The sequence below is a fragment of the Symphodus melops genome (genome assembly GCF_947650265.1).
Source record: "Symphodus melops genome assembly, chromosome: 19".
NCBI lineage: Eukaryota > Metazoa > Chordata > Actinopteri > Labriformes > Labridae > Symphodus > Symphodus melops.
The window spans coordinates 20,712,713-20,726,791 of record NC_136709.1 but is presented as its reverse complement, the minus strand read 5'-3'; the positions used below and the strand labels follow the sequence as shown (position 1 = coordinate 20,726,791).

The following is a 14,079-nucleotide window of genomic DNA, read 5'->3' as shown; positions in this document are numbered from 1 at the left end:
AAACGCGGCGCGTGCGAGCGAGGAGGAAAGCATAGCAAAGAAAGAAAAAAAAAAAAATGAAGGAAGTTTTGATCTTAACGTTTTACTGAAGTTGTTCTGACGTTCAGATGTTTGTTTGTTCTTTGGATTTAAATATCTGAAATGTTGAGCACGGGGAGTTTTCAGGATTTAAAGAAACCCGTCACGCCGCTCCACCGGCCGGATTTTTATCAACGTTGAATTCAGACGCAGAGACGACGTGAAAAGACGAACGTCAGCCGTCTTGATCCTCGGGAGGTTTTTTTTTTAACCTGCTTCCCTTTAACTCAGGCTAACGACACACCGGCTAACATCACGTGACTCCAAGTTTGTTATTTCTACTCGACGTGAACAGAAGGGTACGGTGGCTGTTAAAGGACATGTCAGACTCTCTGCTCTCCGTCGTCCAGATCATGGTGAATTAAAAGCTTGATCCAAAAGGCTGCTGGACTCGGTTGAAGATCTTAAAGACCAACGAAGTCCAGTTAGCTTTTTTTTGGATCTTGAAGTTTTAAGCTTCTCTCAAACCGTTTTCACATTTCCACAATCATGAGAACTTCAGGCGCGCTGCTCCTGAAATCCTTCTGATGTGGTCGTTCACACCTCACAGCGGGAGAGTCGGACAGGAAGGGTCAGAGGAGGTCGACGTTCAGGACACAAATACATCTACAAACCAAAATCAAACAAATACTGGATTCATGTTTTGATGGTGCGGTCATTAAAAATTCAAACATTTAGGATCTTTTTTTTTTTTTTTTTCTTTGATCATCAGAAGCGCAGCGCTTGCAGAGATTTATTTTTATCTCCAGCTTCACAAGGACAACGACAAATATAAAGTCACTTTTTACTTTAGATTTATCCAGGTTTAAATTCCATTAAAATGCAAACGGGATGTAACTACTCAGAAGACTGGAGCTGAGAGTGATGCCAAGCTAAGTCCAAAAAAAATGTCCTTAAAGAGCCACCGTACTCGGAGCATTAGGAAGTAACAAGTGGGAGTAGCACAGAATCTTGTCGTCTTCATTCTTTGGTTAACAATTAGATTATTTTTTTTTTTTATTATATCTAACTTAAGTCTGAGCTGTGTTAAGTGGAAACTGTTTCCTGTGAATCTTTCGTCACAGCGTTAAAAGCTGCTTCATCACAGAAGCTGAATCTCCAGAGGCAGCTTCTTCTTTTTTTCTGCAATATATATATATTTTTATCTCAAAGAGGACATTGGTGCTTTTCTCTTTTTCTTCCTTTAAAACGCTTTCACACATCTGACCTGAGGCGTACAGATTTTTTTTTTTTAAATATACCTGCACCTTTTCTTTTCCTTTTAGTACTCTTTATTTCTCCCGTGGCGTGTGAATGGGACACGTCCAGCGGTGCAGCGAGTGGCACACGAGTATTTTTCTTCTTTGCGTGTATCCTAACTTTGTGTTGAGTGAATGTAGTCCAGTTATTTTTTGTAAGCACTGTAATTCCCTGTAGAGCTGAAGTGTAACGTGTGCGTAGGGGTTTCATTCTGTAACTACTGTCATAGTAAACCAGAGACTAATATGTACATAATGTATAAGTGGTAATAGTGATGCATCTATTGTAAATATACAATCTTTCTCACATTGTATGTTTTTGGGTTTTTTTTTTTTTCTTGATGCAGTGCTGAAACACTTTTTGTGCAGGATCTGACATCTGTAGAATCATGCATTAAAAAGTCACCCGACATGAATTCATCGTCTGAACCGAGCTTCTTTGTTTTTTTGTTTTTTTTGATGAAATGATGACGCTCTCTTCCACTGTGATCAATCAGCCAATCAGAGAGCTGCTCTCTTCCTGTGTGATGATGAAGGAAACCTGCTGTGTTGAAGCTTCTCTGACAACAATGCAGCAGCCAGTATGTCCTCCTCCTAACTTTAGATTCTGCTCCTGAATGCTCTGGATCTGATTGGACCAGAGAAGGTAGGCGGGGCTTTGAAGGCCGTTTTGGACGCCCCTGGGTTTGCCAGATATGAGAGCAGTTATCAGGTGAACAGGTGTTGCAGCGATGGAAGCGGGCAGTGGAACTGCTTCAGATAGAAGTGATTGTACCCGAGCTAAAAAGCCTCTGCATGTTTCTAATAAGCTCCAGCAGCAGAAAGCTGCTCAAACTAGGATCAATGTTGGAGATGAAACATGGAGAGAGGTTAGAACACAGAAAGCTTTACAGACCCATGCAGAGCTGGCTAAACACTGAAGCTACAGTGTCCACCACATGCAGAGCTGGCTAAACACTGAAGCTACAGTGTCCACCACATGCAGAGCTGGCTAAACACTGAAGCTACAGTGTCCACCACATGCAGAGCTGGCTAAACACTGAAGCTACAGTGTCCACCACATGCAGAGCTGGCTAAACACTGAAGCTACAGTGTCCACCACATGCTGACCTGTGTGAGAGGAGGGGGGGGAGACAGCTCTCTGTAATGATTTGAATCTGGGCTGCAGTACCCATTTTTAACACTAGGGGTCAGACTTACAGATTACTTATTTAACTGCTTCAATAGCTTCCTATTAGACACTTTTTTAAAAATTCATCATCATACAGTCGAGACCCAAAATGATTCACCGTTTGATAGACTTAACTTGGATTCATTTTTTTAACCTCATACTGTTTTGTCCCTTCAGACTCCCTGTAGCTAGTCGTCCTCAGCGTCTCCCTGCAGTCTCTGTGATCAAAGGACTCTGCTGCATCTTTAAATGTCTCATTTCACTTTAACACACTCGAGACAGCTCAGCTGACCAGTCAAACGTCATAACCACCTGATGACATCACACATCGACCTCATTAAGATTTGCATCTGTTATCAGCTGTTTTAACCTTCAATCTACAGGTAAGTTCCTTTTTTTATGTAAAAATAAATGCAGGTTTTTATTTTAACAGGAAGTAAAGTTCTGTTAATCTTAGGACATTAAATTTCAAAATAAGAGCCTTACAAACAATTGTAAAATGCACAATTATTACAATTAAAAAATGCAAATAATCACTTGAAATCCAGTGATTCATTAATGGAGACTTCAAGATGACAACAAGCTGCTCAGGTAAAACATGAGACGCAAAGCACAGACTGAATTTATCTTGAAGTTTTTATTCCTCTTTAAGACAAAGACAAAAAAAAAAAAAAAAAGAATAATTCATTTTGCATAACAGTAGTACAGCAGCGGCCGAGGGTACAAAAACGCTTTCTTCTGTTCTTCAGTGTAAAAATATCTCTACTCATACCTCACACCTGTGCCGTCCTCTCGTAGTGCAAATGCTTCAAATAAAAGTTAGGCACATGATGGATACGATCGCAGTTCAATTACACTTAAGTGCTGATGATGATGGCGAGTAAAAACATCGATCTGATTTCCTTTTTTTTTGTTTTTTCCTTCGTTATGGTTTGTGGATTCCCGTTTCATAATGTCGTCGTGTGAGAGACAGTCTGATGATCGCTGGAGTTTAAATAGCGGTGCTTTTAGCTGTGTGCTTGATTAAAAAATAAAAACCTCTAGACTTCTAGTTCGCTGACGTTTTAATCAGCTTGTTCTTGTTGACTAAGTGCGACTGAGTTCAGTTTCTAGCTCACAAACGAAAAAAATACATCGCAAGCTTCTGGTCCCAAGCGAGTCGCACGTCCTCCTGTGCGCATCTGAGCGAGCGTTTGAGTGGCAACTTGACATCTTTCTACTTTTAAAAAGGAAGAAACAAAAAATAAAAACTAGCTCAAAATAAAGTAAAATATTTCCCAGATTTACATATGTTACAAATACAAAATAAATATCAGCTCTGTTTTTCATCTAGGCGAGGTTTTTTACGATTCATCCAGAAAAAAATAAAGGTACAAAGAGCGACTGTCATTCTTTCCCCCCGTCGAACACAGTGCAGCTTATTCCTCGATGACTGTTTCTCCGGCATCAGGACGCGAGCACGCCGCGGCGGATGATGTCGGAGCCGTAGCGACGGGCGAGCGACGTCTCGCCCCTCAGCTGGTGGGAGTGGCATCGCTTCAGGCAGGGCTCCATCTCCCCGTCGGCCGGTTTGGAGTCGGAGGTGTAGCCGTCGCTCTCGGTCCCGCTCCGGAGTCTGGTCCTCGGGGTCGACGCGTTTATCGGCGGCCTGAGCAGCGGCTTGCGATGCTGCACTTCCTCCTCCTCGTCTTCTTCGTCGTCTTCCTCCTCCCCCTTTGCCGTCAGAAGCTTCTCATTCCTCCGAGGGATCCTGAACTTGCCCCAGCCTTTCAGGTGCCCGCCCACCTGCCTGCTGGGTGCGTGCGAGCCGTTCGCCTTCCTCAGCCAGCCGTTAGCGTGGACGGCGTCGGTTCTTTTAGTCATCCCTTCCTCCATGAAGTAGTCGTCAGTGTCGGAGCTCCTGATGTCGACCAGCCTTATGGACACAGTTTTTTCCAGGTGTTTCGACCCAAGCCGGTTCTTCACCTGGCTTGGAAGACTTTCCACCACGTCGCTCCTCCTTCTCCTCCTCCTCTCGTCTTGGTCGTGCTCGTTGTCCCGTCTCCGTCTGTTCAGCGCCTCGTGTTCGGCCTCCCGCCTCGGCCCCTTCCTGCTCTCGGGTTTGTGCAGCTTGACATTCGTTGCTTCCTGAAGATCCTCGGCCTTGTGAAGCTTCAGGAACGGACTCTCCTGGCGGATGTCTTTGGGTGCGCTCGCGGCGTCAGCGGCTGCAGACGTCTTACTGTCTTTCGTCTCCAGTGGTTTGCTCAGATTGTCCTTCCTGTGAGTGTGCGGCGAGTCCGAGGCGCCTCTTCTGTCGCTGCTTTTCCTTCGTTCCTGCTTTAAAGACCCTCGTTTGGTTTTTAGTCCAGACTGGCTCCACGAGGAGCGAGACTGGGAGCCCTGAGAGGATAACCAGCCGAGAGAGAAGAGCTTCTCCAAATCGTTCGCTGAAGGATCTCCTGCGACAAACACGAGACGGGAACAAGGTCAGCACTGACTAAATTTACGAAGCCTGTCAGCCATAAAGGGAACGTGTTAACGAGCAGACAAAATGTCAAATCAAGCGGTCCGCCAAAGTTTTAAAGAGCTTCGATTAGATGAGTAGCTGAATGACTTTGACGGCTCACCTTTGAGAAGCTCGTGGTCGAGCAGTCGGACCTGTTGTTGGAAGATCTGCTCCTGGACCCTCCACAGCGAGCGCTTCATCTTCTCCCTGCGAGTCACCATGTAGGTCAGGTTACGGACCTGAGGACGGAAAAGACAAACCGTCGTCTTAACACTGGAACTGTTTCCACCCACCGACCCGTCTCCGTCTCATTCATCTTTAATTCACTCTATCTACGTATGTCATGTCTTTCCTGCTAACCTCTTTATTAAACTGTCATCTTTGTGACTTATTGACTTCATGTGCAACACGAGTCCACTTCAGTTCTCCTCTTTAAAAGCTTTCAGACTTTCACTGCTCGAGTGAAGAACATTTTTAAGCCTCCAGCTCGGGTTAACCGTTGAGGGGAAAAATGCAGCCTGCAGTTCAAGTTTAACAAGAGAGAGAAATTATTAAACGGTGCTCAGATTTTCCCCTGAAGTTTTTATTTCCTAACAAGTCTGTAAAATCTGATAATTAAAAAGCATTTTGTCCAGTTAGTCAACTTTATGCATTCTCTCTGCATTATGTAAGTGACCGTCTTTGAGTGTGAATAACTACTCTCCGTCAGTGCGAGGGTCTTTTTGCACTGAAATCGTTTACGCTTCAGTATTTGAATCTTATTTCTTTTTTATTGATAACTTTAACTACAAACAATGTTCTCCACCACGCTGAGAATTTCGGAGCATTTATTTAATTTGTCTGTGTATCTTTAGTCCCTCCGGTTGAAGAGGTTTTGCTTCCTGTCTCTGCTCCCTTGACCCGTGCTGCGGCTGAAGACGGGACCTACCCTCTCCAGGTCCTGACGGAGGTGGGTGAACAGCTGCAGGCGCCGCAGCAGCACCTCCTGCTCGCGGCGTGCCAGGCTCTCCTCCTCGTCCTTCTTGGGCGTGAGGAGAGGCTGGTTGAAGTTTGCCTTGCGTTTCAGTTTCCAGTACTGAAACAGGAAGTCCACCACCTCCGGCTGCAGCTTCAGCTGGCCGGCCACCTCCTCCACCTCCACAAACTGGTAGAAGTCCTCCTCCATCGCCTCCACCTTCAGCTTGCGGAGGTTCACTCTCTTCTCCTGCTGGCGGCTGCTGAGCGCCTCCAGGTCCGTGGGCGCTCTGCTGATGAGCTGTGGAGCCACGCACGGCGAGGAGGAGGAGGAGGCGGCGGTGTCGTCCTCCCCTCTCACCCGGCCTCTCCTCTTGCCCTTCTTGTCTCTGGCGCTCTCCTTCTCCTCCTCTCCTTCCGAGTCTCGGTCCCTGGACTCTGCGCCCTCGAGTCCCGAGTGCTTGGGGCAGTAGGACTTGAACTTGACCTCGTCGTCCTCTGTGAGGATGGTGTTCATTTCAAGGCTGGCGTGGAGGCCGCACGTCACGTGGAAGGCAGTCCGGCAGTTTTTCGCTGAGCACTGTAGTGACAAAATGTAAAAAGAAAAGAAAAGATCACTCACATTCATTCACAACCAGGACATGGAGGAGCTTTTTTTATGTAAAACACACGCTTTGCTTTTTTTCCCACGTCTCAGTAAATCACTCCGTGTGAATGAAATGTGGGCGGGGCCTCTACCTGTATGCACGCTCCGGTCTTCTCTTTGCACAGGCAGCAGATCAGAGCCCATCTGTTGCTGGGGATCTGGGACACATTGGTGATGGGCTCCATTTTCTCTGGATTCCCGATGCTCACCTGCACGGCAGATTAAACGTCATCGTCAGCCACATGTTCAGCTACTCAAAACACAAACGGCTGCAGTATTCGACGGCTGGATTTACAGACGGTACTTCAATGTTCATGTTTTATTTCTTTAATTACCAACTTTAGGTTTTTTTTATGTACTCAAGTTTACTTATTGTCACGTGTTGAGACACTGTTGTCAAATTAAAAGATAAAATTCAAACAGATTTCCGTCAGCGATCAACACGACCAATGAAGACATCTGAACAGGTAGGTTTGTTTCTTCACCTCTGGAATCCACAAGGCACAGCTGACGTGGACCCACTTGGTTCCACTCCGGGTCGGCTTCATGGCTCCTCCCTTCTTGGGGCACAACTGGCACTTTGGCAGGATGCCAAGGGCGCAGATCCGGCACAGCCAGCTGCCTTTTGGGACTTTCTGGATGCCGTAGCACGCCTGGTGAGAAACGAAGAACAGACGCCGGCTCATTTTTCCAGGCAGTCGACAGAAATCGATACGGCAGCAGATGAAACAGAGAAAGTGTGTGTGTGTGTGTGTGTGTGTGTCAGATGAAACCACAAGCATAGCGTTTGTAACAGGAGTGGTTTCTGTTTTGCTTTCTCTCCTCGAGCGAACAATCTCAACGATCAAATTAAGATTTTCAGGGTTAAACAGGCCATCAGGGTTTAGTTTCCAAACATCATATAATGAAAAAAACAACAACAACGCTACAGCTTCACTCTCACTGTTCAAATCTTGGCTGTGATGTCCCGCCTCCTGAAATGTGAGACTTCCAAATCACAGAGTGAGTGTCCGCGCTCTGACCTGGTGAACGCAGATGTTGCACTTGTCGCAGAACACCATCTCGTTGTTGTCCTCGCCGTCGGGCGACTGGCAGACGTCGCACACCACGTCCTCGTCGTACTCGATGCCCAGCCCTTCCTCCGTCTCCATGGCGTGCGTCATGTTGTCATGGCAGCAGCGCTCAAACTCCTCCATCACACGCTCCATGGTGAGCTCGTCCAGCGGGGGCAGGGCTGTGAAAGCAGAGAAGGAAAGTGTCACTATTTCTTTCTTGCACTTTTTTTTTATTTAACTTGAGTAGAACGTGAAAGTCGCTGTGATCAACTTCTAAATGCTCGTTTCTCTCTGGCTAAATGTCACCAGATTTGCAGATAACCCTTCCCATCAAACAGTGAAATTAAGCGTAATTACAGGTCTGACTGTGAGGTTTACTGTGAGTCATCAAAACACAAAGTCACCGCAGAGGAGGTTGAACTGTAGTCAACACAAACATGTGGTCGACAGCAACACAAGGAGATTTTTGTAATTCCAAAAACACGACACAAAAAGAGAGAGAAGAGCTGAGACGGAGTTATGGAAAGTAAAAGTCAAACGTGCTCCCGACTTCGAGCTGGCAGCGTCTCTCTTTTTTCTTCATCACTGGGGATGAAAGTTAATCTGACTCCATTTAGTGAGAAATAAAGCACACCGTAGCAAAACCTAAAAGCACAAACACAATGATTCAATTCTGATGATCGACTGTCACATATCTGAACCAAAGTTGATCTCAGTGTCTGACTCACACAAAAACAAAGGCTGTAGAAATGATGTCACTGTTCGAACAGGGAGAACTCAATTATAGCAGCACATCCAAATAAAGGTTTTACACCCAGAAACAAACATTTTTATTCCTGCGTGGATTCTTCCCGTCTTTCCCAAGGACACATCAGATGCTGCAGGAGCTCGAGGATTAACTCGTCTGAGACCACAGACTCTACGATGGATCCACAGCCGCCACAAGACCATGCGGACTTGTGATGTAGAAATTTCCAAATATGTCCACGCATTAACTACAAGCCCTCGCTAAATCATTTGTCTCTGTCTCAGGATGCACGTTACGGTGGGATTATAAGCTTCTAACTTCACCTCTTCGGTCTTCAATGTATTTCTTTATTTCTACCTTTCTTATTTAACAAACGAGTGTGAGGCGTGAACAGGACGAGGACTAACCCATGTCTGCAAACTCCTGGTTGGCGGTCTGCAGCCAGGCCACGTCTTCCTCGTTGAGGTCGTAGCGGCACATTCCCTCCGCCAGCGTCCGAATGTCCACGTATCCCAGAGCCTCGGTGCCCGACGTCCGGATCAGCTTCTTTGGCCTGACGAACATCACTTCCTTTCCCTTTTCAGCCAGCACCCTGCGGACGCACACAGGACACAGTTTACAATCCTGCACTTACACTTTCAACACCCTGACATCCGCCGTTCTCTGTTTTCAGTGAGCAAACATGGGAGTTTAACTGCTGTCCTACCTGGCAACAGGCTGCGGGATGGACTGGGGGCTGACGGGAACCTGGACCCCCTTCTCCCACTCCTGCCTCCACGGGTCGGCTAGGATGTAGTAGTCCTCTGGGTTCAGCTGGTACGAGTCATGGACCTTCATGGCGGTGATCAGATCTGTTCTGAAAACCTGCAAAAAGAAAAAGAAGAGTCGATACACTTTGGTGAAAAAGAGCGCTGTCGTCCATCTGTAAAGTCTTTGTTGTTGGAAAGTTTACGAGACTGAGGAATCCTCATCATGTTTTCATGACCCTACACAGTATGAGGCCTTAAAGAAAAGAGACCAGAACAATGATGAATCGTTCATTAAGTATAACTTTCCTTTTGCTCACAGAAGCTTAAAAAAGGAAGCATGACGTTTGTTTATATTTAACAAATAAAATCATAACGACTTGAACCCGATGACAGTGCTTCATAGCAGGGTTAAACGTAGGTACCACGTTGTGTGCAGACAGCCGAGCAAAAGCAGCCAATGAGGATCCTGCTTTGCGGCAGAGTCATTGTTTTGCTTTGATTTGATTGGCTCTGAGTTTGAGGGCGTGTACAGTGGCCCGCAGGGTCCAAGTCCACAGACTGTGCAGCAGATAACAGATGGTATGTTTCCGCCTTCAGGACCCACAGCTCGGTACATGAATATGAAGCTGTGACAACAAAAACTGAACGACTTCACTCTGTTATTTTGCTCGCTGAAGAGTAAATGTAGCATCCATTTGGACTTAAAATTGTTTAGATTGTTAATAAAGTTCCTTAATTAAATGAATGAATTACTTGTTTTTGGGAGGTTTTGTTTCAAAAGATCCAAAAATAAACAGCAGTGGATGAAACTTTAATTCCTAAAGAAATTGGTTCAAATAATGCATTCATCTCTTGACAGATGAGTTCAAATCTGCACAAACACATTATGTTTTGTCCAAACTTTGTTGTACTTTCGTGAATATTCAGTCCTCCAACTTTTTTTTTAACCTGGAGTGTAGTTGATTAAGTATGATCAACACAAGTTTGCATCCACTTCTTCTCATCTTCAAACAGAATCTTAATAAAGTTCACACAGAGTAGACTCACCTCTGAGGGTTTCTGCCCGGTCCCCCTCCTGGGCTGTGACGAATGCTGGGACCAGCAGGTAGAATTACCTGCAGGAGGAAGAGCACAGACTTTTAGACATCTCTTTGTGTCCTCTGTTTCTGCTCTCATGATCAACATCACCCCCCTAAATTAAGAGAAGGCGTTTGCAGCGGCTGGCAGACGTCTGCTCTGAGCGCTTTGGGTTTGCATTGTTGATATCGCCGGCGCTCTTTTCCAAATGCATGACATTCCCCGTAGTTTTGCTGCATACTGATCGTGTCTTGTACACACATTCTCTTTGCTCCGTGTCTGATCGGGATATACAAACTTCAATATTAAACAAAGCAGTGTCAGTCATACAGCCTTCGTGCAGCGCTTTTTTTTCCTCAACAAACAAACTTTTTACGTAATCTGTCCCAAGTTCACAGACAGCTCTTTTGGACATGGGGCCTTAATTTGAACAACATGTGGGACCTTGAAAATGACCATTAAAAAGATGGTCAGGTTGATGCATTCACCTGTTTGTATAAAATAAAAATCCTGAACCGAACCTTGACTTAAAGCCGTTTACAGTACAAGCTTGGGGTTTGTTTTTATACCCGATGCTTCATCTGATTGACTGGATGATGAGTAACTCCACACAATCACAAGGGGGCCTCTAAAACTCAACTTAATTGTGATGTAAATAAACTCTCTCCACCTACGATCTTGTGGAGCATGAACCACAGACAACAGAAGGACTTTAAATTGGAAGCAAAGGTCAGTAATAAGTCCTCCTCCCTGACTTAGGATGTCTTTAAAGGTACAAATGTCCCTCCAGTCCCTACTCTGACAGCTGTTTCTCAAACTGTACGCCTCTCTCGCCTCTTCCTTTATCCGTCTCCATCTGCTGTCCTCTCTCTCTTGATTTGAGACATGACGTATACATTTACACTGGAAAACACATGATCTCAAAACAGCAGGAGATTTTTGAACACCTGAAACGTTATGTAAGCCACCATTACAGTTTTTAGACAATTTAGAAATAACACTTTCCTAAGGGAAATTGAGGAAGGTGGCGGTCCTGTACTGACCTCATTGAGGTCTATATTTGATGAGTGTACGGGTGAGTCAGCAGAGACATTATTTTTTGCTTACTTTCATTGTCGGAGTCGTCGCTGCTACTCGGGTGCCTGCTTCTCTTCATTGTTGTCTCTGTAAGGCGCCGGCTGAGGGACGCAACACAAAACAGAGAGGTTAAGTTACAGAAGGGATAATAGACAGGGCACAAAACATACACAATTGATTGGGAAAATAATCATTTTGCAGAATAAGACAAATACAGACACTTAAATGATATCATGGATAATATATATAAAGTGATAACCTCTCTGCAAAGGTACGTTTATGTCACATACTCAAGCCTGGATTACTAGGAAGCAGTTACGATATCTACAGCCGACCTTTCAATGTAGTTTATACTTCAGTCATTAAAATAGAAAAGCCTCATGTCTATTTATTATGAGTGCAACAATATAACATCACGTATCAGAGAGTGACAGCGGTGAAAAAACACATCCTTGCTCTCCTTGTTCCCTCACTTTTTTCCTCAGCACAAACTCCCCAGTGGTTAAACTTGTAAACACCTTGCTGGACAAGGTGCAACAACAACAACAAGTTACAACATCCTAACAGCTAACCTGCAGTGTTATAGGTTAACTTTAAAGAATGCAACAACAGCAAAAATACGTTGACAAGGACACCAGACTCCAAAGAGGTGTACATACTTTAGGATCATGCTCCGACGTAGAAAGAAAAAGGATCAACTCCTATTTTAGCTGGCAAAGCTAACAGCGAGCTAGGCTAACTGTTTGTGTGACGCCCCTTTTTCCAGCCAACGGAAAGTAACGGCTATCAGGACTAGCGGCTAACTTTAGCAGGCACGTATAAACATTCTTTGCGTGCACGTTACCCCGGCAACAAAGAAACAAACGCAAGTTCTTTTTATGGACTTAAAAGTCTGATTTGCAAATTTGCTTCAAGCACATAGTCACATTTCCGCAAATTCTAAATACAGATAGCACGTAAAAGCCGGCTAACGTTAGCATGGCAGCTAACCTCCCCGTTATCGTTATGCAACATGCGGGCCCACACACACACCCGGCAACTCGAATAAAAATTCAGTTTTATGATTGAAATTAAGACACTTTAAGTGCTAAAGCATGTCCGTTTGCTTAGAGTGGCTACTTTTACGACACTGAAATAAGTTTTTAATGCAGAGTTTGCGGTTAAAGTGCATATTTTTACGTAACCGTTGCTATGTTGGTCTGTACGTTACAGACGTTGGTTGTTAGCAACAGGCTAGCTCGTTAGCTCGTTCGCTACATGCTAACATAACGTTGCCCCACATAACACCGTGCTCGCGCTCATCTGTCAAAGGTTAGGGGTCAATAATTGATTATTTCGTAATACTACATGAAGTCAGCGTAAACAAACAAACTATTACGATGACTATTAACACATATAAATGTTGCTTGGCTGTCTTTAAAGCGAGCCCAGCGGAGCAGAGGGAGGTAAATCCATCAGCTTCTCCACTGGCTGAGGTTAATCTTTGGCGCCATTTTAAATGACGATGTCGTGTTTTCCTAGCGGACTCAGCTAGTGCGCCCCACACTAACACACATATAAACTCGTTCAAATAGACCGAAAAATAAACACCGTGGAAGAAATGAACAAAATATACACCCGTGTAGAGGTGACAATAAATTTGACAGTACGTACAGAGCACGCCAGGAGGACGCTAGCCGGTGTTTTGAGTTTGATTTGAAGCGCAGTTATAGCCGTGAGTTCCGCTTGACCCGCATCCCACATACACACAAACACGGAGCGGAGCGGCCGGGGAGGAGATTACCCAGCCCGGACTGAAGTTCCTCCTGTTGACCGCTGGAGGGCAGTAGAAACCTCGGAACCGTCACTGACAGATCCGATCAAGGAAAGAAAAAACTTTACCAGTATGTTTTTTTAAAGGGTTACGATGCAAACCCGGGTTTCCTACGAGTCCGTTTGAATGTCAACACATTTATGAGTGTAATATTACTTGGCTGTTCCACTCACTGACTGACCCTCCCTCCGAGTAGACACATATCTTTATCTATTAAAGGGAGAGGACACAAAAAACACAACTATTATATAAAAACTGAAAAAAGGGACAAATATTCACTTAGCAAATTGACAAAAATCACTCAAATAAAAGCCTACCCTAACTTGAGGCTGTATGCAACCGTTTAAGCGGATGATTTAATTATTATTTTCTTATTAGGATATGTGTGCTGTTTGTTTTTTAGTTGCTGCTATCCTTGGCCAGGTTTTCCTTGAGAAAGACATATCTGATCTCAGTGGGACTAACCTGGATAAATAAAGGTTAAGTAAAATAAATTATAATAGCATTGCAGTGTCCCTAAAATCTGTATCCAAGCTTCTATATTTCCTTTTCATTTCAAATGTTTTTGGGGTTTTTTCTGGAAAAGACATTAAAGTTCCCCTTATTTCCAATGCTGTCAAGTACATACACACACACACACACACACACACACACACACACACACACACACACACACACAGCTTAATATATTAAAGGGACAGAACACCAAAAACAAAACTATTATATCAAACTAAACAAAAAATAGGCAAGACTATTCAGTTAGGAAATAGACCCAAATAAAAGCTTCCATCGATAGTTCAAGATTAACTCCATTTGTCCCACTAGGTGAGAAATTTGTCTTCAGCTCTTTAAACCATGCTGCAGCCATAAAAAAGACCAGATTCAACATTGTTCACATTAGTCATTAAACAGTGAACTTTTTAAAATAATGTCCGGGAAAATGAGAAGAAGAAAAAACCATTTAGGTTCTGGGAATACTGGTGCA

The 14,079-nt window shown here is 44.5% G+C and overlaps 1 protein-coding gene across 4 annotated transcripts; it reads right to left on the bottom strand.

Annotated features, from left to right (window-relative positions):
* Positions 1 to 3,080: 3,080 nt before the first annotated feature.
* jade1 (jade family PHD finger 1) lies at positions 3,081 to 13,202 on the bottom strand. Of its 4 annotated transcripts, none has more exons than XM_079369643.1 (11): positions 12,935 to 13,202; positions 11,312 to 11,382; positions 10,175 to 10,242; positions 9,085 to 9,242; positions 8,786 to 8,970; positions 7,598 to 7,809; positions 7,061 to 7,228; positions 6,668 to 6,784; positions 5,904 to 6,509; positions 5,097 to 5,214; positions 3,081 to 4,928 (listed from the first exon to the last, which is right to left on the bottom strand). In XM_079369643.1, exons 2-11 carry the CDS (start codon positions 11,358 to 11,360, stop codon positions 3,934 to 3,936), a joined length of 2,676 nt encoding a protein of 891 aa, XP_079225769.1. In that variant the 5' UTR covers positions 11,361 to 11,382; positions 12,935 to 13,202; the 3' UTR covers positions 3,081 to 3,933. The 4 variants fall into 4 exon arrangements, with proteins under 4 accessions (XP_079225769.1, XP_079225770.1, XP_079225768.1 ...); XM_079369644.1 differs by having other exon boundaries at positions 13,029 to 13,202; XM_079369642.1 differs by having other exon boundaries at positions 13,065 to 13,202.
* Positions 13,203 to 14,079: the final 877 nt, after the last annotated feature.

What these genes read in the sequence shown, in the direction of transcription:
- jade1 (XM_079369641.1), bottom strand. An exon ending in CCAGGAGTTTGCAGACATGG is followed by an intron (nt 7,810 to 8,785) that starts GTTAGTCCTCGT and finishes CTGCTTTCACAG; the next exon opens with CCCTGCCCCCGCTGGACGAG. An exon ending in GCAACATCTGCGTTCACCAG is followed by an intron (nt 7,229 to 7,597) that starts GTCAGAGCGCGG and finishes GTTTCTCACCAG; the next exon opens with GCGTGCTACGGCATCCAGAA.